The sequence below is a fragment of the Cervus elaphus genome, chromosome X (assembly GCF_910594005.1).
Source record: "Cervus elaphus chromosome X, mCerEla1.1, whole genome shotgun sequence".
NCBI classification, from domain to species: Eukaryota; Metazoa; Chordata; class Mammalia; order Artiodactyla; family Cervidae; genus Cervus; species Cervus elaphus.
The window spans coordinates 109,803,595-109,824,739 of NC_057848.1; the positions used below are offsets into that span (position 1 = coordinate 109,803,595).

At 41.9% G+C, this 21,145-nt stretch overlaps 1 protein-coding gene across 1 annotated transcript in view; it reads left to right on the plus strand.

Moving 5' to 3' along the window:
* Window positions 1–2,559: 2,559 nt before the first annotated feature.
* ERCC6L (ERCC excision repair 6 like, spindle assembly checkpoint helicase) overlaps window positions 2,560–21,145 on the plus strand; it is a 32,354-nt gene continuing 13,768 nt past the window's right edge. Inside the window, exon 1 of the mRNA XM_043896745.1 lies at window positions 2,560–2,687. Within this exon, the coding sequence (XP_043752680.1) occupies window positions 2,620–2,687 (68 nt within the window). The 5' untranslated portion in view covers window positions 2,560–2,619. The remainder of the gene's footprint in view (window positions 2,688–21,145) is intronic.

Below are 21,145 nucleotides of genomic sequence, written 5' to 3' on the forward strand. Positions count from 1 at the left end.
ATCTGTATGCAGGTCAAGAAGCAACAGGTAGAACTGGACATGGAACAGAAGACTTGTTCCAAATAGGAAAAGGAGTACGTCAAGGCTGTATATTGTCACCCTGCTTATTTAACTTATATGCAGAGTACATCATGAGAAACGCTGGGCTGGAAGAAGCACAAGCTGGAATCAAGATTGCCGGGAGAAATATCAATAACCTCAGATATGCAGATGACACCACCCTTATGGCAGAAAGTGAAGAGGAACTAAAAAGCTTCTTGATGAAAGTGAAAGAGGAGAGTGAAAAAGTTGGCTTAAAATTCAACATTCAAAAAACTAAGATCATGGCGTCTGGTCCCATCACTTCATGGTTAATAGATGGGGAAAACGTGGAAACAGTGACAGATTTTATTTTCTTGGGCTCCAAAATCACTGCAGATGGTGACTGCAGCCATGACATTAAAAGATACTTGCTCCTTGAAAGAAAAGCTATGACCAACTTAGACAGCATATTAAAAAGCAGAGACATTGCCAACAAAGGTCCGTCTAGTCAAAGCTATGCATTTTCCAGTAGTCATGTATGGATGTGAGAGTTGGACCAGAAAGAAAACTGAGTGGTAAAGAATCGATGCTTTCAGACTGTGGTGTTGGAGAAGACTCTTGAGAGTCCCTTGGACAGCAAGGAGATCAAACTAGTCAATCCAAAGGAAACCATCCCTGAATATTCTTCATTGGAAGGACTGACGCTGAAGCTGAAGCTACAATACTTTGGCCACCTGACGTGATAAGCCAACTCATTGGGAAAGACCCTGATGTTGGGAAAGATAGACAGCAGGAGGAAAAGGGAGCGATAGAGGGTGAGATAGTTGGATGGCATCACCGGCTAAGTGAACATGAGTTTGAGTAAACTCCAAGGGATGGTGAAGGACAAGGAAGCCTGGGGTGCTGCAGTCCATGGGGTTACAAAGGGTTGGACACGACTTAGTGATTGAACAGCAACAACAATACACCACAGCACTACTTCTTTTCTTTTTAAAATTATTTATTTATTTATTTGGCTGCATGAGGTCTTAATTGCAGCATGTGGGATCTTATTCCCTGACCAGGGTTTGAAACTGAATCCTCTGCATTGGAAGCACAGTCTTAGCCACTGGACCACCAGAGAAGTCCCACTGCTTATTTCTTAAATGAGACTTTTGGCTTAACTCTTCAAGACGCCTCTTCACGGTAAATTTAAATCACCAGTGAAGGAAAGTTACATGGCTCAAAATAGCCTGGAGTTAAAACTCCCCTCCAGGTCCTCCCCACCATTCTATGCAAAATAAAGAACTCTCTCACCCGAAGGAAAAAATGGACATTAAGTTTGATTACACCCAACTCCCAACTGGTCCAGCCTCTGGTCGATCTCCAAAATTCCTTGCTCCGGCCGTTTAAGGGATAACTACTCCGAACAACCTTGGAGAAGAACAGGCCTCCTTAAGACAGTAACTTTCCACATACATGCCTATATATACTTACTCTTTTCTTGGATAAGCACAGCAGCTCACTAATCTGACGGCTGCCCCTTCTGGCCTCATTAAAGGTGATCTGTTCCTGTAAAGTGTCGGTTGTTCTTTTTCTGAACCTCACCTTCTCTAACTGCCTTACCCTACAAGGAGGTCTATGCCTCCTAGGGTGTTTGAATTTAAAGCACGCTCACATCGCCCAGCAGGGAAAGGAGGATATTTGGGGATGCCATGGAGGAGCTGTCTAGGGGCCATTAAAACGACTGAGATCCTGTTTCACTATAGATAATATACATGCTGTTCTTTCGAAACATCCCACCCTCACCTTCTCCCACAGAGTTCAAAAGTCTGTTCTGTACTTCTGTGTCTCTTTTTCTGTTTTGCATATAGGGTTATCATTACCATCTTTCTAAATTCCATATATATGTGTTAGTATGCTGTAATGTTCTAGATCACCAGCCCAGGTGGGATGCATGAGACAAGTACTCCGGGCCTGGTGCACTGGGAAGACCCAGAGGAATCCGGTGGAGAGGGAGGTGGGAGGGGGGATCGGGATGGGGAATACATGTAACTCCATGGCTGATTCATGTCAATGTATGACAAAATCCACTGAAATGTTGTGAAGTAATTAGCCTCCAACTAATAAAAAAAAAAAAAAAGTAAATAAATTCAAGGATCAGGGAAAAAAAAATAAAACGACTGTGATCCTTTGAGACAGTCTACCCCACTCACAAGGATATCTCACACACACACACGAATCTGCTGCAAACACACACACACACACACACACACGAATCTGCCGCAAACACACACACACACACACACACACGAATCTGCCGCAGCATGATCTGGACTAGATTGAAATGCAATGCAAGAGACAAAAAGACGCAATCCAGCCCGCGCCGCTGCGCTGGCGACCGCCTGTACACCCCCCGCCCCCCAGCCCGCGTTTGCGCAGGCGCGCGACCTTCACGGGCGGGGCTCAGGCGGTGGCGCCAGAGCGTGATACAGCGGATTGGCCGCCGGGACGTCGACGGTTGGCCTGGCCCCGCCTCCATTCGCATGGCGCATGCGCAGGGCAGTAACGAGGGAAATTCAATCCCCGGCCGAGATACAGGAAATTTTCTGAGGCGTCATGGAGGCGTCCCGAGGTTTCGCGGAAGCTGGGGCCTTAAGCCCGGAGCAGGCTGCCAGTTACCTGAGGTATGTCTGGGACGATGGGCGGGTCTGGTTCACCGGCCCTGGCCGGGAGTGGGGATGAAGGCCCCTTGGACTCCTCCAGGGGCCCAAAGTGCTGAGGTGGAGCCTTAGAAGACGCGCGCCCTTGTCCTCCGAGGAGGGAGTGGGAATATCTGCAGATTTCTAAACCCTGGGGAGCCCCCAATGCCGGGTCAAATAACTCTCCCTAATGAACTCGATTGAAGAGCCAGAACTTCAATCGATCCAGGCTTTCTCGGGTTTTCAGCTTTCCAAAATTACTATTTTGAAATCCATTTTCTTTCAATACGTAAAAAGTGGTGACACATTATGGTATTGTTCTTACTAAATTTAAATATTTTCCTTTATTCTATTTTGCTTTTATAATTTAACGTATCGTTTTCAGTCAGGGTTGAGTACTCACCTTTCTGTTTGGAAATAGTTAAAAAAAATTTTGAAATATAGTAACATATTAAAGATATAAAATTCACAATATATGTAGTAAAAATATTTTCCCTTTTTATTTTTTCAACGATTTTTGTGCATGTTGTGCGTTAATATACAAACATATACATTAATTCTAACATACTCCCCCACAAAAAAAGCTTTTCTTGGGTCTTTCCAGTCTACCAAGCTCCAGGCCTAGGGGATACAGAGGAGTAAAACACTGTCCCTGCCCCCAAATTGCTTATACTCTAGTGGTGGAAAGAGATAGGTAAACCACAATTGGTATATTGCTTGATAAATGTGTAAGAGGTATAATGTACAAGGTGTACTACAAAAGGGAATGGTCAACTACAAGGGTCGGTGGGCTGAGGGAAGGGCTCACAAGAGGAGACTTTGGTGTTGAGAAAGGAATGTTCATTCACCAGGTGGCTAAGGATGGGGGAATGAACATTTAAATGTTTTTAAAAATTGTTGTAAAATACAACATACAATTTACCATCTTAGCCATTCTTTTTTTTTAGATTATTTTTTATTAAAGTATAATCGATTTACAATGTGTTAATTTCTGATATACAGGAAAGTGATTGATTTATACATATATATATTCTTTAGGATTTAAAAACTTTTTTTAATTCAAGTATTGTTGATTTACAACATCATGTTGTTATAGTTTCAGATATACTTTTTCATATTCTTTTCCATTATGGTTTATCACAGGATATTGAATATGGTTCCCTGTGCTATATACCTTGTTTATCCATTCTATATGTAATAGCTTGCATCTGCTAATTCCAAACTCCAAAACCCATGGTGTAGGAGCACAGAACGGGTGGGGCTCAGGACACAGGCAGCCACTGAGGTGGCTTGTTTCCATGGAGAGAGGGGTGCAAGAAGGTTACTGCCAGGCCAGGTAGAGACTTCAGGGTTGATGAAGGACTGTGTATTCTGGGTGAGTGGCCGTGTGTCACTCTGCTCATCCACTGTGCAGCAGCAACTGGCAACTTCAGGAGAGCCCCATCCTCCATCAGTGTGCCTCAGGCATCCTTTACTGAGAAATCTTAGCATCATGCTGGCTGTAGAGGAGAGATGCTTAAAGGAATTCTGTCATCATAGAGCAGGTATTGAGGGGTGCATTTTGAACTGAGATGCAATAAATGATGACTGACAGAGTTATCTGACCTCTATTTATCTATGATCCACCCTCTCTCCCATGTCACTCACTGTGTCACTCTCTCTTTTTGTGACCCACTTGCTTGTCCTCTATGTTGTCCACTCTCTCTTGCTGTCACCCATTGTTCTCTTTCTCTGTGTCACCCACTTTCTTCTGCTATTTAATTTCTATTTAATTTCTACTATTTCTTCTGTTTCATTCTACTCCCATTGCTTTTGTCAAGGTCACCAGTGACTTTCATATAGCTAAATCTAATGGTCAGTTCATAATCCTCCTCTTCCTTTGCCTACCAGTAGTACTTGACAGAGTAGAGCAGTTCTCCACAAAATGCTAGATCCATTTGGCCACTGGGGCCCCTCAATCTCCTGACTTTTTTCCTACTTCACTGGTTGCTGCTGCTTAGATTCTGCTGAGTCCACCTCATATTCTCGGTGGCTTTTTCTTCCAATGTACTTTAAAGTAAATTCTCAGGCACCATGGTATTTCATCCTTAAATATTTCAGTATGTGTCTCTAAAGAAGAATATATTCTTACAAAACTACTGTACTATATCACACCTAACAAAATTAATTCTTTGATGTTAGCTAATACACAGTCCATATTTGCATTTACCAAATGGTCTTAAATCTTTTAATAATTGGTTTGTTTGAATCAGGGTTTGAAAAAGGTCCACAAGCTCCATTTGGTTATAGTTTGTAAACCTCTTTTTTTAAGATAACATTTAATATTTTTAAAAAATGTATTGATGTATAGTTTATTTACAATGTTGTGTTTGTTTCAGGTGTACAGAAAAGTTAATCAGTTATACATATACATATATCCACTCTTTTTTAGATTATTTTCTTAAGCCTCTTTTAATGTAGAACAATCACTCCCCACTTTTATTTCTATGCCAATTATTTGGATTAGTTTAATGATTTCCTGTAGTGTCATTATCTTGTTCTTCTATACCCTATAATTTGAATTTAAAGTACTGATAAATGAATGGATAAATAAAATTTGATACACACAGAGGGATATCATTCAGCCATAAAAGAGGGAATTCTTGCCATTTGCGAAAGCCTTGAGATGGACCTTAATGGATCTTGAGGCATTATGCTAAGTGAAATAAGTCAGAAAGAGAAAGACAAATATTGTATGATCTCACTGTTAATGTGGAATCTAAAATAAAAACAAAATCAAGATCATAGATAACAAAACAGACTGGTGGTTGCTGAAGTTGAGGGATGGTTGGAATGAATGAAGGAGGTCAAAAGGTACAAATTTCCAGCTATAAAATAAATAATTCTTGAGATGAGATGTACAGTGTGGTGACTATAGTTAATAGTCACATATGTAGCATATGAGTGCATGCATGCTTGCTAAGTCACTTCAGTCGTATCTGACTCTTTGCAACCCTATGGACTGTAGTCCACCAAGCTCCTCTGTCCATGGGATTTCCAGGCAAGTGGGTTGGGATCTCCCCAGGGGATCTCCCCCACCCAGGGATTGAACCTGTGTTTCTTGGTCCCTGCATTGGCAAGCAGGTTCTTTACCACTAGTGCCACCAGGGAAGCACGTATATAGTATATAGTTTTATAGATAGATAGATAGATATAGATATACATATGAGAAAGTGAAAGTTGCGCAGTCGTGTCCTACTCTTTGCAACCCCATGGAATTCTCCAGGCCAGAAGACTGGAGTGGGTAGCCTTTCCCTTCTCCAGGGGATCAAACCCAGGTCTCCCACATTGCAGGCAGATTCTTTACCAGCTGAGCCACAAGGGAACCCAAGAATACTGGAGTGGGTAGCCTATCCCTTCTCCAGGGGATCTTCCTGACCCAGGAATCAAACTGGGGTCTCCTGCATTGCAGGTGGATTCTTTACTAACTGAGCTGTCAGGGAAGCCTTGTGTGTGTGTTAGTTGCTCAGTCGTGTCTTGACTCTTTGTGACCTCATGGATTGGGGTCCGCCAGGCTCCTCCGTCCATGGGATTTTCCAGGCAAGAGTACTGGAGTGGGTTCCCATTCCCTTCTCCAGGGGATCTTCCTGACCCAGGGGTTGAACCCAGGTCCCCTGCATTGCAGGTAGACTCTTTACTGTCTGAGCCACTAGGGAAAACTACATATATATATATATATATATATATATATACACACACACACACACATACATATAATATATAGTGCATGTTTGAAAGTTGCTAAGAGAGTAAATCTTAAAAATTCTTAAAAGTTCTCATCACAAAAAAATCTATGTATGGTGACAGATGGTAACTAGACCTATTGTGGTGATCATTTCACAGTACATATAAATATCAAGTCATTAGGTTGTACACCTGAAACTAATACAATGCTGTTTGTTGATTATATCTCAATAAAAATTAAAAAAAAATATTCTAGAGCCAAAACAAAAAGATTTAAGGCTCAGTATTTTTGTCAAGAATTCTTCATAGGTGAGGTCATGTACTTCTTATTGCAACATATCAGGAAGTATACACTGTCTGATTTTTCTACTTTTAGTAATTTTATGATTGATCAGTGAGTTCAGGTAGTCATAGGCAGATCACTTCTTTGCAAAGTTGCATTTCCCCCCTTGTGATGAATAAATAATATGTCAGGGATACTTCAGTATCCTATGAATACCCACTTCCCCATCAGCCTTTCATCCATTGCTAATCATTATTATCAATAATATCATTATTATCAATATCCAAATCAGTTATTTCATTAAAGTGGTGGTTTTCTAATTTCACCATTCTTTCTGTATTAATTAGCTGGAATTCTTCTTTCTGTTAATGTTGGAATGCCATTTTAAAAATTATACTCCTTTCTTTGGTGATCCTATTCAGGTTCTTGGTTTTAAATTTTATCTTTTAAAAAAACTCATTTTGGGGTGCAGTGGGTCTTCATTGCCACATACAGGCTTCCTCTAGTTGTGGCAGATGGGGGCTACTCTTCATTGCCTTGTATGGACTTCTCATTGTGGTGACTTCTCTTGTTCTCTTCTGTTGGGGGAGCATGGACTCTACAGCATGGGCGTTTCAGTAGTTGTGGCATGTGGGCTCAGTAGTTGTGGCTCACAGGCTTAGTTTCTCTGTGGCATGTGGGATCTTCCCAGACCAGGGATTGAACCTGTGTCCCCTGCGTTGACAGGTGGACTCCCAACCACTGGACTACCAGGGAAGTCCCTAAATCCTGTCTTTATGTTGTGAATTTTCACATTTTTGTCTTTAGTCCTGACCTATTCTGAACGCTAGACTCCGTATCCAGCTATTTACTCTGTATCTTTACTTGATAATAGACATATCAAACTTGTCAAAAGCAGAGGACAGATCTTGAAAAATAACAAAATTGGAGGACTCATTGTACCTGATTTCAAAACTAACTACAAAGCTATGGTAGTCAGGATACATATATAAGTATAAACATAGAGATCAATGGAATAGAACTGAAGAGTCTAGACTCTTTTTTCCTGTAACAATATAAAGCACCCATTTTTTGTTGTTGTTTAGTCACTAAGTTGTGTCTGACTCTTGTGACTCCATGGACGGTAGCCTGCCAGGCTCCCCTGTCCATAGTATTTCCCAGGCAAGAATAGCTAAAGTACCCATACTTCAGATATTTACTAGGTGTAGGGGATTATGGTTGCTATAGTGTTTTGTTTTGGGTTTTGTTTTTTGTTTTTTGGTCTGTTCAGCAAGCTTTCACATCCACCCTCTTCTGGTGATCTTATCCTTTGGCCACTAGGGTGGGCAAGATAATAGTTTTTTAACATTTTTGTTCTGAAATATAAGACATATATAAGAAAATGTAAATATTCAATTTAATGAATTATCATTGTAACTACTACCCAGGTCATGGTTTGTTTTCAGATTTATATTCTTGTCTTAATGGAAAGTCTTATCTGTTTGCACACTGAGGTGGCCTGAAGGTTAACTGAAGGCACACTTGAGGGTTCGGGACTTTTTCCAAAACAACCCTAGGTTTGTTCAAATTCTGGGTTAATTGCTTGCTTGAAGCCCCAGAGTTTTGCGCTCCAGTGTCGTAGTTAACCAGATAACCTTGGGCTGAAAGATTGAGGGCTGGAGGTACCAAGTTCTTTTCTACCATAAAAGAACTTAATATTGTTCCTGGAGAATTTTTCATTTTTAGTTAGACTTTATCCCGAAGGGCCAGTCAGGATGTTAACCACCAAATGCTCCCCCGAATAATGAAACTTTTTCCTGCTGAAGAACATTAGTTGGTATACTCTATCTGGATGCCAAAGCACAGCCTATCTGTCAAAAAAAGAGATAATTTTGGTTTTGGCATAATTAATTAGCTGCTTTTTCTGGAGTAATTAGGAGCAGATTCAGCTGCTTTCTGATGGCATGTTGTTAACATGTAAGAGATGCTATCTTCCTGTTTTTTCTGGTAGAAGGTATTTGTCCAGTTCAACCAAAATTTTCAGATCTTAAGTTAGAAAGAAGGTGGCAGATCCCTGTCTGCCTTTGAAGCAGGCCTTGCTCTTCTTGCCTCCTTATATTCTCTTTCTGACATGGTTCAGAGGACCTGAAAGAGCACTAAGAACCTTGGATCTCTTTTGGTCCATTTGGTTTGGTCCACACAGTTCTTGTCTAGATTCCCAAGCCAGTGACACAGATAATAAATACTACAGAAAGCCTTAACTGTTTTAGGTAATAGGGGGAAACAGAGTACATATATGGACAATGTGAAAAGCTTGTGTAGGGTCTTATCCTCAGAGCCCTAAGCTCTCATTTTGGGGTAGGGGTGGGGGAAAGCATTTGGAGAAGGGATACAGCCAAAGTTGATGGTACTTTTTCTTTCTAAGATAAACCAGGAGTCATGAACTGGCAGTGCATGAGCCACATTCACAGATAAATTATATTTGTCCGACCCAGTGTTTTAAACAGTGTGCATTAGTTACTATTTGAAAATCAGGAGAAGTCACATAAAAATCAGAATTTCCAACTGTTTTTCAACCATCAGAAGATCTTGGCAACTCTGGACTCTTTATTTTTAAACTTTTTTTCTTTCTATTTTTTTTAAAATAAATTTTTCATTTTTAAATCTTAGTTTACTACATTTTTTAAAAACTCATTTCTCATTTTCCCTTTGGTTTGTTTTATTTTTACAAACCCTTGGAGGGCTGAGTTTCAATAGATTGCAGGGAGGTAGCTGCTCTGCTGAGTATGAAACCCAGACTTGGAGGCTGGTCCTCTGTGAATGGTTTATTTTTTTTTTTCATTTATTTTTATCTGTGAATGGTTTAACACCAGTTTCCACAGGAGCTTGTGTGTGATGGGTAAGGGGGCGGCCACCTTTCCAGCTGCACCCTGTGTCCCAGGATGATGGGCTTTCCATACTGGACCCTGGTCCCAACATGCAGCAGGGCTGCCATGCCAAGCCCTGAGAACTCTGGGCTCTTATTCCTATGTTGGAATTACCATCCAGAGATGAATTACAGCTTGCCTCCTTTACTTGGGGGCATATTCTTCAGTGTTGCTTTTCATATAGCAGCTTCACACCTCTCTGTTACTTGCCTTGTCCCTATAGGTCTTTGCTTTATGACCTCTATCCTTTGGGTGTATTTGGCAAGGACCAAACCTGACCAGTTAAAATAGAATTCTGTAAGGTTTGAGGCCCACTGTTCTTCATCCCTGAGCCCCTCTCTTATATGCTCTAATAGCCCTCTATGCTTTTCCTTCACAGCCATTACAACAGTTTGTAGCTACTTATTTATGTGATTCTTTGATAAATGTCAGTCTCCTGTACCATGAGCTGCATGAAGGCAGAGAGACCTGTTATGTTCTTAGCTGTATCTCCAGTGTTTAGCACAACGTTTGACATGTGATAAGAATCCGCCTGCAATGCAGAAGACCTGTGTTCGATATCTTGGTTGGGAATATCCCCTGGATGAGGACCTGGCAACCCACTCCAGTATTCTTGCCTGGAGAATCCCATGGAGCCTGGTGGACTACAGTCCATGGGGTTGCAAAGAGTCAGACACGACTGAGCCACTAAGCACAGAGCACAGCACAGTAAATGCTTAATACATATTTGATGAACAAGTGGATGTTCCATAGCTTACTTTGGTTGGTCAAATATCCTCCAGTGACAGTGGTTACAGTTTCACCAGTGGAGAACCCATATACATTGGGTGATTATCACAGCGGAATATTCTGAGAGAGAGCTTACTGGGGATTGGTGCCTCCGTGCTACCTGTGCTAGTTCAGTTCTGTCACTCAGTCGTGTCTGACCCCTTGCGACCCCATGGACTACAGCACGCCAGGCTTCCCTGCCCATCACCAACTCCCAGAACCTACTCAAACTCATGTCCATCGCGTCAGTGATGCTATCCAATCATCCCATCTTCTGTCCCCTTCTTCTCCCGCCTTCGATCTTTCCCAGCATCAGGGTCTTTCCAATGAGTCAACTCTTCGCATGAGGTGGCCAAAGTATTGGAGTTTCAGCTTCATCATCAGTCCTTCCAATGAATATTCAGGACTGATTTCTTTTAGAATGGACTGATTGGATCTCCTTGCAGTCCAAGGGACTCTCAAGAGTCTTCTCCAGCACCACAGTTCAAAAGCATCAATTCTTCGGGGCTCAGCTTTCTTTATAGTCCAACTCTCACATGCATACATGACTACTGGAAAAACCTGTGCTAATTCAGAAGCAATTATGTCTCAGGATCTAAGCTTCTGCTGGGCCTTATAGCTAAGCTCAAGTTCCTCCATTAAGATCTCTAGTAGCCTGAGGTTTCAGCTACCAGAACAAGGCTGTTTTTAAATAAGGCTGCTTATAAAAATTATTTTAATTGTGTTAATGTTGCAGTGACTTTCTCTGAATTCTGCTTCATATCCTGTCTTGAAGGCAGTGGTTTTCAAACCTTCAGGTCTTAGATGGTCAGTCAGATTATAGTCTGCTAGTGAAGTTTTTGGAGAGTTGCAAACTCCTGGAAAGACAAAAGACTGCCCACTGTATCTGAAAGTTGCTTAACTTTCTGAGTATCCTGATCTCACCATTGCATGCCTTTGGTGAACATATACCAAATACCTCCTGTGGACCAGCTCACTCTTCTGGTTGCTTAGAATGCAGTGGTGAAAAACATACATGTCCTTATAATCGTGTGTGTGTGTGAGAGAGAGAGAGTCGCTCAGTTGTGTCTGACTCTTTACAACCCCATGGACTGTAGCCTGCCAGGCTCCTCTGTCCATGGAATTCTCCAGGTAAGAATACTGGAGTGGTAGCCTTTCCCTTCTTCAGAGGACCTTCCCAACCCAGGGATCGAACCCAGGTCTCGGGCATTGCAGGCGGATTCTTTACTGTCTGAGCCACCAATTTCATATGACGACATGGAAAATTTCATATGATAGATATAAAAACAGAAGGTATGTCCCCAATCCAGATTGTGTGTGTGTGTGTGTGTGTGTGTGTGTGTGTGTGTGTTAAGGGGGAAGTTGTCAGAGAAGTCTTCTTAAGAAAAAAATACTGACTTTTAAAGGTTAGTGGGAATTAAGCAGTGGAGAAGAAGCTGATGTACATGGCATACCAGACAGTTTTATGTGTAAAGATTCAGAAGCAAGAGGAAGCATGGCCCCTTCAGGGCAAGGTAGTTTAGGGTTGCTGGAATATGGTGAAGGTTGGAGGAGTGAAAGCAGATCTTTGGACCTTGATGGTAGACCTGGGAAAAATATAACATGGAGGCAAGGTAGAATGATAGATAGAGCAGTGGCTTTGGATTTTTCAGGCTTCAGTTAAAATTCTAGCTCTGCCACTTGCTTTGCTAGCTGGGTAACTTCAGACAATTCATTTGACCATGACATGCTGAGTCTTACTTTCCTTATGTTATAAAATGGGGATATCTGGGCCTGGGTCAGTTGTTCTGTTCCTTCTCTTAGCCAAATTATTGTATCTTTCCAGATTGCTCTACTTCCCACCTACCCACACCCATCCTCTTGAACAAATGGCAGTTCCTCAAAAAGTTAAAGATAGAATTTTGATGTGACCCAGCAGTTCCACTCTTAGGGGTATACCCAATAGAACTGAAAACAGGGACCCAAACATATACTTGTATACCAGTGTTCATTGCAGCAGTATTTATAAGAGCTGAAAGATGGAAACAGTCCAAGTGTCCACTGACAGATAAATGGATAAAATAGGTTTCCATGCAATGGAGTATTCAGACTTGAAAATGAGTAAAATTGTGATACATGTTACAATATGGATGAACCTTGAAAACATTATGCTAAGTGAAATAAGCCAGGAACAAAAGGACCAATATTGTGTGATTCCACTTGTATAAGATACCTAGAATAGGCAAATTCACATAGAGACAGAAAGTAGAATAGAGGTTATTAGGGGCTGAGCAGGGGGGAATGGAGACAGAGTTTCTGCTTGGGATGATGCAAAAGTTTTAGAAATAGATAGTGGTGATAGTTTTACAACATGATGAATGTAATTAATGCTATTGAAGTACAATTAAAATGGTTAAAATGGCAAATTTCATTTTACATAGATTTCACCACAAAAAAAAATTATCCAGAAATTTATTCTTTCATAGTTCCAGAGGCCAGAAGTCTGAAATCAAGGCATCCGCAGGGTTAGTTTCTTTTTGGAGGCTGTGAGAGAGAATCTGTTCTGTGTTTCTTTTAGCTTCTGGTGGTGCTGATGATCCTTGGAATTCCTTGGCATGTAGATGTGTCACTCCATTCTCTGCATCTGTCTTCACATGGCATTCTCCACTTTGTCTGCCTCTCTCTGTGCAAATATACCTCTTATAAGGACAATAGTCATGTTGGATTAGGACCCACCTTAATCCAGGATGACTGCATCTTAACTTGATTACATCTACCAATACCCTATTTTCCCAAATAAGGTCATTCATACATTCCAGGTCAACATGAAATTTGGGGGGATACTATTTGATCCAATAGGAAGCCACTGCTGTGGATAAAATCTGGAAGAAAGTACATAGAGTCAGAAGGGCAATGACAACACAAAGATCCTTGGAAATACCAACGTCTATATGAGGATAGGCAGAGGGGAAGGAATTCAAGACTCAGGCTGAGAAGGAATGATTAGAGAGGTAGGAAGAAATCCAGGAGAAAGTGTTGTATACCACTGTACCTGAGGAGAAGGTAAAACTTAATGAAGGAGATGGTGGTCAGTGGTTTTAAATGCAGCACAAAGGTCAAGAAAGACCACGAAATGGCCATTTGATTTGGCAGTATGGAGGTTGTTGGTGCCCTTGGTGAAAACAGCTGCATTAGGGTGCTTAGGTGAGAAGCCACATTGTCATGTATTATGTCTCTGTTTTGTGAGCCTTTGAACTGAGAGGCAGCAGTCTATGAGCAAAGTGGCCCCCTCCTTTTTTTTTGACCCACCACCTAGATTCTATTATTAATATTTCACTATACTTGTTTTATCACATACCTATTATACCAATTCATCTTATTTTTTGGATGCATTTCAAAGTAAGTTGTAGACATCAGGATATTTCCTCCTACTTCAGCATAATACAATTAACTATTTTTATTTTTAAAAATTTATGTATTATTTTTGACTGCTCTGGGTCTTTGTTGCTGGGCTCAGTCTTTCTCTAGTTGCAGGGAGGGGCTACTCTCTATTTGTAATGTATGGCTTCTCATTGTGGTGGCTTCTCCTGTTGCGAAGCATGGACTCTAGGGAACGAGGGCTCAGTAGTTGTGGTGCATGGACTTAGTTGCCCGGCAGCATGTGGAATCTTTCTGAACTGGGGATTGAACCCCTGTCTACTGCCTTGGCAGGTGGATTCTTAGCCATTGAACCACCAGGGAAGTCCTATACCATTAACTAGATTTCAATATTTTAAGGTTTTTTTTCTTTTGAAGTAAAATTTACATACCAAGAAATGCTTCAGTTCAGTTCAGTCGCTCAGTCGTGTCCAACTCTTTGCGACCCCATGAATCGCAGCATGCCAGGCCTCCCTGTCCATCAAGAACTCCCGGAGTTTACTCAAACTCATGTCCATTGAGTCGGTGATGCCATCCAGCCATCTCATTCTCTGTCGTCCCCTTCTCCTCCTGCCCCCAATCATTCCCAGCATCAGGGTCTTTTCCAGTGAGTCAACTCTTCGCATGAGGTGGCTAAAGTATTGAGTTTCAGTTTCAACATCAGTCCTTCCACTGAATATTCAGGACTGATTTCCTTTAGGATGGACTGGTTGGATCTCCTTGCAGTCCAAGGGACTCTCAAGAGTCTTCTCCAACACCACAGTTCAAAAGCATCAATTTTTCGGCACTCAGCTTTATAGTCCAACTCTCACATCCATACGTGACCACTGGAAAAACCATAGCCTTGACTAGACGGACCTTTGTTGGCAAAGTAATGTCTCCGCTTTTTAATATGCTATCTAGGTTGGTCATAACTTTCCTTCCAAGGAGTAAGCGTCTTTTAATTTCATGGCTGCAATCACCATCGACAGTGATTTTGGAGCCCAAAAAAAGTCTGACACTGTTTCCACTGTTTTCCCATCTATTTCCCATGAAGTGATGGGACCAGATGCCATGATCTTAGTTTTCTGAATGTTGAGCTTTAAGCCAACTTTTTCACTCTCCTCTTTTCACTTTCATCAAGAGGCTTTTTAGTTCCTCTTCACTTTCTGCCATAAGGTTGGTGTCATCTGCATATCTGAGGTTATTGATATTTCTTCCGGCAATCTTGATTCCAGCTTGTGCTTCTTCCAGCCCAGCATTTCTCATGATGTACTCTGCATATAAGTTAAATAAACAGGGTGACAATATACAGCCTTGATGTACTCTTTTTCCTATTTGGAACCAGTCTGTTGTTCCATGTCCAGTTCTAACTGTTGCTTCCTGACCTGCATACAGGTTTCTCAAGAGGCAGGTCAGATGGTCTGGTATTCCCATCTCTTTCAGAATTTTCCACACTTTATTATGATCCACATAGTCAAAGGCTTTGGCATAGTCAATAAAGCAGAAATAGATGTTTTTCTGGAACTCTCTTGCTTTTTCGATGATCCAGCAGATGTTGGCAATTTGATCTCTGGTTCCTTTGCCTTTTCTAAAACCAGCTTGAACATCTGGAAGTTCACGGTTCACGTTTTGCTGAAGCCTGGCTTGGAGAATTTTGAGCATTACTTTACTAGCGTGTGAGATGAGTGCAATTGTGCGGTAGTTTGAGCATTCTTTGGCATTGCCCATCTTTGTGATTGGAATGAAAACTGACCTCTTCCAGTCCTGTGGCCACTGCTGAGTTTTCCACATTTCCTGGCATATTGAGTGCAGCACTTTCACAGCATCATCTTTCAGGATTTGAAATAACTCAACTGGGATTCCATCACCTCCACTAGCTTTGTTCATAGTGATGCTTTCTAAGGCCCACTTGACTTCACATTCCAGGATGTCTGACTCTAGGTGAGTGATCACACCATCGTGATTATCTGGGTCGTGAAGATCTTTTTTTTTACAGTTCTTCTGTGTATTCTTGCCACCTCTTCTTAATATCTTTTGCTTCTGTTTGGTCCATTACCATTTCTGTCCTTTATCAAACCCATCTTTGCATAAAATGTTCCCTTGGTATCTCTAATTTTCTTGTAGAGATCTCTAGTCTTTCCCATTCTGTTGTTTTCTTCTATTTCTTTGCATTGATCACTGAGGAAAGCTTTCTTTTCTCTCCTTGCTATTTTTTGTAACTCTACATTCAAATGGGAATATCTTTCCTTTTCTCCTTTGCTTTTTGCTTCTCTTCTTTTCACAGCTATTTGTAAGGCCTCCTCAGACAGCCATTTTGCCTTTTTGCATTTCTTTTCCATGGGGATGGTCTTGATCCCTGTCTCCTGTACAATGTCATGAACCTCTGTTCATAGTTCATCAGGCACTCTGTCTATCAGATCTAGTCCCTTAAATCTATTTCTCACTTCCACTGTATAATCATAAGGGATTTGATTTAGGTCATACCTGAATGGTCTAGTGGGTTTCCCTACTTTCTTCAATTTAAATCTGAATTTGGCAATAAGGAGTTCATGATCTGAGCCACTGTCTTGTTTTTGCTGACTGTATAGAGCTTCTCCATCTTTGGCTGCAAAGAATATAATCAATCTGATTTCGGTGTTGACCATCTGGTGATGTCCATGTGTAGAGTCTTCTCTTGTGTCTGACAGAATGTGGTCCACTGGAGAAGGGAATGGCAAACCACTTCAGTATTCTTGCCTTGAGAACCCCATGAACAGTATGAAAAGGCACAATGATAGGATACTGAAAAAGGAACTCCCCAGGTCAGTAGGTGCCCAATAAGCTACTGGAGATAAGTGGAGAAATAATTCCAGAAAGAATGAAGGGATGGAGCCAAAGCAAAAACAATACCCAGTTGTGGATGTGACTGGTGATAGAAGCAAGGTCCTTTGCTGTAAAGAGCAATATTGCATAGGAACCTGGAATGTGAAGTCCATGAATCAAGGCAAATTGGAAGTGGTCAAACAGGAGATGGCAAGAGTGAACGTCGACATTCTAGGAATCAGCGAACTAAAATGGACTGGAATGGGTGAATTTAACTCAGATGACCATTATATCTACTACTGTGGGCAGGAATCCCTTAGAAGAAATGGAGTAGCCATCATGGTCAACAAGAGTCTGAAATGCAGTACTTGGATGCAATCTCAAAAACAACAGAATGATCTCTGTTCATTTCCAAGGCAAACCATTCAATATCACAGTAATCCAAGCCTATGCCCCAACCAGTAACGCTGAAGAAGCTGAAGTTGAACGGTTCTATGAAGATCTATAAAACCTTTTAGAACTAACACCCAAAAAAAGATGTCCTTTTCATTACAGGGGATTGGAATGTGAAAGTAGGAAGTCAAGAAACACCTGGAGTAACAGGCAAATTTGGCCTTGGAGTACGGAATGAAGCAGGGCAAAGGCTATTAGAGTTTTGCCAAGAGAACGCACTGGTCATAGCAAACACCCTCTTCCAACAACACAAGAGAGGAAATGCTTACACCTGTATAAACATTGTAATGCTCTCTCATGGCTGCCCCCCTTTTATACTTCACGTCTCCTTTTGGTTGTGTCCTGTGCAAAATAGGGCTTGTACCCACCACCAATCAAGAAAGGCAATGGAAATAGGCAAATGCTCAAGGCCGATTGACAGTTGCAAGTTACATAACACTAGGCTTTGTTGTGCATGTCTTACCATAATTCAGTCTGTTAGCATCAGATGTATATATGTGTAAATATTTATGAATGGGCTCCTAGCTGCCTAAGGTTACTTGAGGAAGCCCCTGTGGTTAGTTTATATCTTCTGTGTGCCTAGGGCACATGTGCAGTAGTTGGAAAAGTCTTTATTTTTGTAGCATATCTTTGAGCTCTTCTGGGTGTGCCTGGGATGGGGTTTAGAGATCAGCTTGCATCCTTTTCAGCTAGGCCACCCCTTGTTGCTCATGCTTAACTTCCTACCTAACATTATGATAAATTATTTTCCACTTTGATTAAAATGATCACCCTGGAAGTAAGGCCAAAAGGCAGCCATCTTCCCAGGCTAATTCTATGATCCAGGCTTTGATGGACCAGTTTCCAGTACTGGTGTTCAGGTCATCTGCAATTTTTATGCCAGCCACACATGACTTATTGATTCTGATTGAGAATCAAAAGACTTACACAAAAGAATCATAAACAAATTGTATATGATGTATCCACATGCATCTTGACAAGGGGACTGTAGATACAGAGATGTGTCAAGGAGCTCCTTATCAGGGGGCTGGATCAGGATAGGGGAACTGATTTCTTTTTTTTTTTTTTTTTTTGGCTACGCTGGGTCTTCATTGCTGTGTGAGGGCTTTCTCTTGTGGTGACCAGAGAGCTACTCGTTGTTGTGGTGTGCGGGCTTCTCATTGCAGTGGCTTCTCTTGTTGCAGAGCTCGGGCTCTAGGTGCATGGGCTTCAGTAGTTGTGGCCCATGGGCTCAGTTGCTCCGTGGCATGTGGGATTTTCCCAGATCAGGGATTGAACCCATGTCCCTTGCATTGGCAGGTGGACTCTTAACCACTGAATCACCAGGGAAGTCCCTGAGTTCTTTTTTTAAAATTTTTTTATTGAAGTATAGTTGATTACAATGTTGTGTTATTAAATAGCAAATCACAGCAACATGATTCATATATATATGTGTGTGTGTGTATATATATTCTTTCTTAGATTTTTTTTCCATTATAGGGTATAGGAAACTGAGTTCTTGTGGGAAGGACAGCCATAATTCTACTCACATGGACTGAAATTCGCAAGACCAGGCTTCTATACCCTGTGGCTGGTAGTCAGGTTAGAAAAGAGCAACTTCTGGTTGCTTTGCATGTGACGCCAATAAAGTTTTATTGGGTGAGGGTCTTTGCATTTAGTTCCTTATCTTGTCACATTCCAGAAGAACAGCATAGGGCAGATTAAGGAAAACCTAGTGCTTGTCTCTGCAGTTTAAGCTTGTGTCTTTTCAGCTGCTGATTTGCAAACACTGCTGTATTTAGTGGGGTTTAGCTTTTGGGGGTATAGTTATGGTATAGAAACCATAGCTAATTGATTTCTCTCAGTAGGAAAACACTGCAGTATCTAAGCCTGGCATTCCCTTTGTGGGAAATGCTTCTTCAGGGATCAGGCAAGCAATGGAAGGATGGAAGATGGGATGGGATTGTTGAGATGTTAGTTGGCTGTGGTTGAGGCAGGTTTTTGCATCTGGGGAAACAGAAAGTGCTTTGGGGAAGAAATGGTTTTAAGTGTCTACTTTAAGGCAAAGATATTCAGGTGGGTTTAGGATCCAGGGAATTAGCAGCTGGGCAGTTCCGCCAAGGAAAGGGTAGCTTTGCAGATAGAGGCTGTGTCTAATGGTTGTGTCTTTCTCCAGCAGTTGTTTGTATACAGTCTATGTGTCCTTCAAAACATTCCTTAAAGGGAACCATATTCTAAGCATGTAATTTGGGGTGTAATCATTAAAATGTAAAGGGTTTTATTATCCCTTGCTATGAAATTAAAATCTCTTTTGGGTTGATGGTTTTGCATCTGACTAGTTCTTTAACATATTAGAGCTTCATATGTAAATATCTTTTGAAAATTATTAAATTGGTAAATGAAAATAAAAACTGACACTCTCCCCCCACACTCTAGCCCTCTTTTTCTCCTTGTTGTCCTGCTTGAGAGGATGTTCTTTCTGCTGAATTGGTTACTCTTCTCTTGTCCTCTTGGCTCCCAAGCAGTCCTGGCTTCTCCCTAGCCAGGCCCAAGGAGAATAGGGGAGCAATTTTGGAAAAAATATTTGAGCCCTTAAACTATTAGCTGAGTTCTCCAGATCATTAGGGATACAATGTGTTATAGATGGACACATGATTGCAGCAGGAGTAAAAATGACATGTTTTCCTTCCAAGCCCAGGATTGGAGTTTAAGTGGCTAAACCAAACTATTACAGAAAGTGTTGTAGTCTTGTAAATAACAAGATATCCAGAGCAGTGCTATAAAAAGCAGGTTTCATTTTTCCCCCAGTTCCATTATAGGGAAAGAATACCGTCCTAGGTCTAACTTTATTATTGGAGCAGACAGGGTGGAGGGGAAGAACTGAGATACAGTATTAGATCTGCTAATTAGGGTGTTCCAGGGACTGGGATGGAGAAGGCAATGGCAACCCACTCCAGTACTCTTGCCTGGAAAATCCCATGGACGAAGGAGCCTGGTAGGCTGCAGTCCATGGGGTCGTGAAGAGTCGGACACGACTGAGCGACTTCACTTTCACTTTTCACTTTCATGCATTGGAGAAGGAAATGGCAACCCACTCCAGTGTTCTTGCCTGGAGAATCCCAGAGACGGGGGAGCCTGGTGGATTGCCGTCTATGGGGTCGCACAGAGTCGGACACGACTGAAGCGACTTTGCAGCAGCAGGGACTGGGAAGGTAATCTGGCTGACAGCAGGGGTTTGACCCAGCCAGGAAACGGTGCTGTCCAACAAATACTGTAAACTCCAGTTGTGGTTCAGGCAGAAGGTTGACAACTGTGGATGTTTCAGAGGATGGGTAGAAAGAACCCAGAAGTATGAGTCTTGGACTGGTGGTAAGAACTCTAGGCAGACAGTCACCATTTAAAATATTTTTTTAGCTACACTGGGTCTTCCTTGTTATATACAGGCTTTCTCTGGTTGCAGCCAGTGGGGTCTACTCTTTGTTGAGGTGTGCAGGGTTTTCATTGCTCTGGCTTCTCTTGATGTGGAGCACAGGCTCTAGGCATGACGGCTTCAGTAGTTGTGGCACACGGGCTCTGTAGTTGCAGCTCGTGGGCCCTAGAGTGCACAGGCTTCAGTAGTTGTGGTTCAGTCACTCAGTCATGCCCCGACTCTTTGCAACCCCATGGACTGCAAGCAAGCCAGGCTTCCCAGAGTTCAGTCGCTCAGTCATGCCTGACTCTGTGATGCAATGGACTGCAGCACGCCAGGCCTCCCTGTCCATCACCAGCTCCCGGAGCTTGCTGAAACTTGTGTCCATCGAGTTGGTTATGCCATCCAACCATCTCATCCTCTGTTGTCCTCTTTTCCTCCTGCCTTCAGTCTTTCCCAGCATCAGGGTCTTTTCCAATGAGTCAGTTCTTCACATCAGATGGCCAAAGTACTGGAGTTTCAGCTTCAGCATCAGTTGTTCCAAAGATTATTCAGGACTGATTTCCTTTAGGATGGACTGGTTGGATCTCCTTGCAGCCCAAGGGACTCTCAAGAGTCTTCTCCAACACCACAGTTCAAAAGTATCAATTCTTCAGTGCTCAGCTTTCTTTATAGTCCAACTCTCACATCCATACATGACTGCTGGAAAAACCATAGTTTTGACTAGATGGACCTTTGTTGG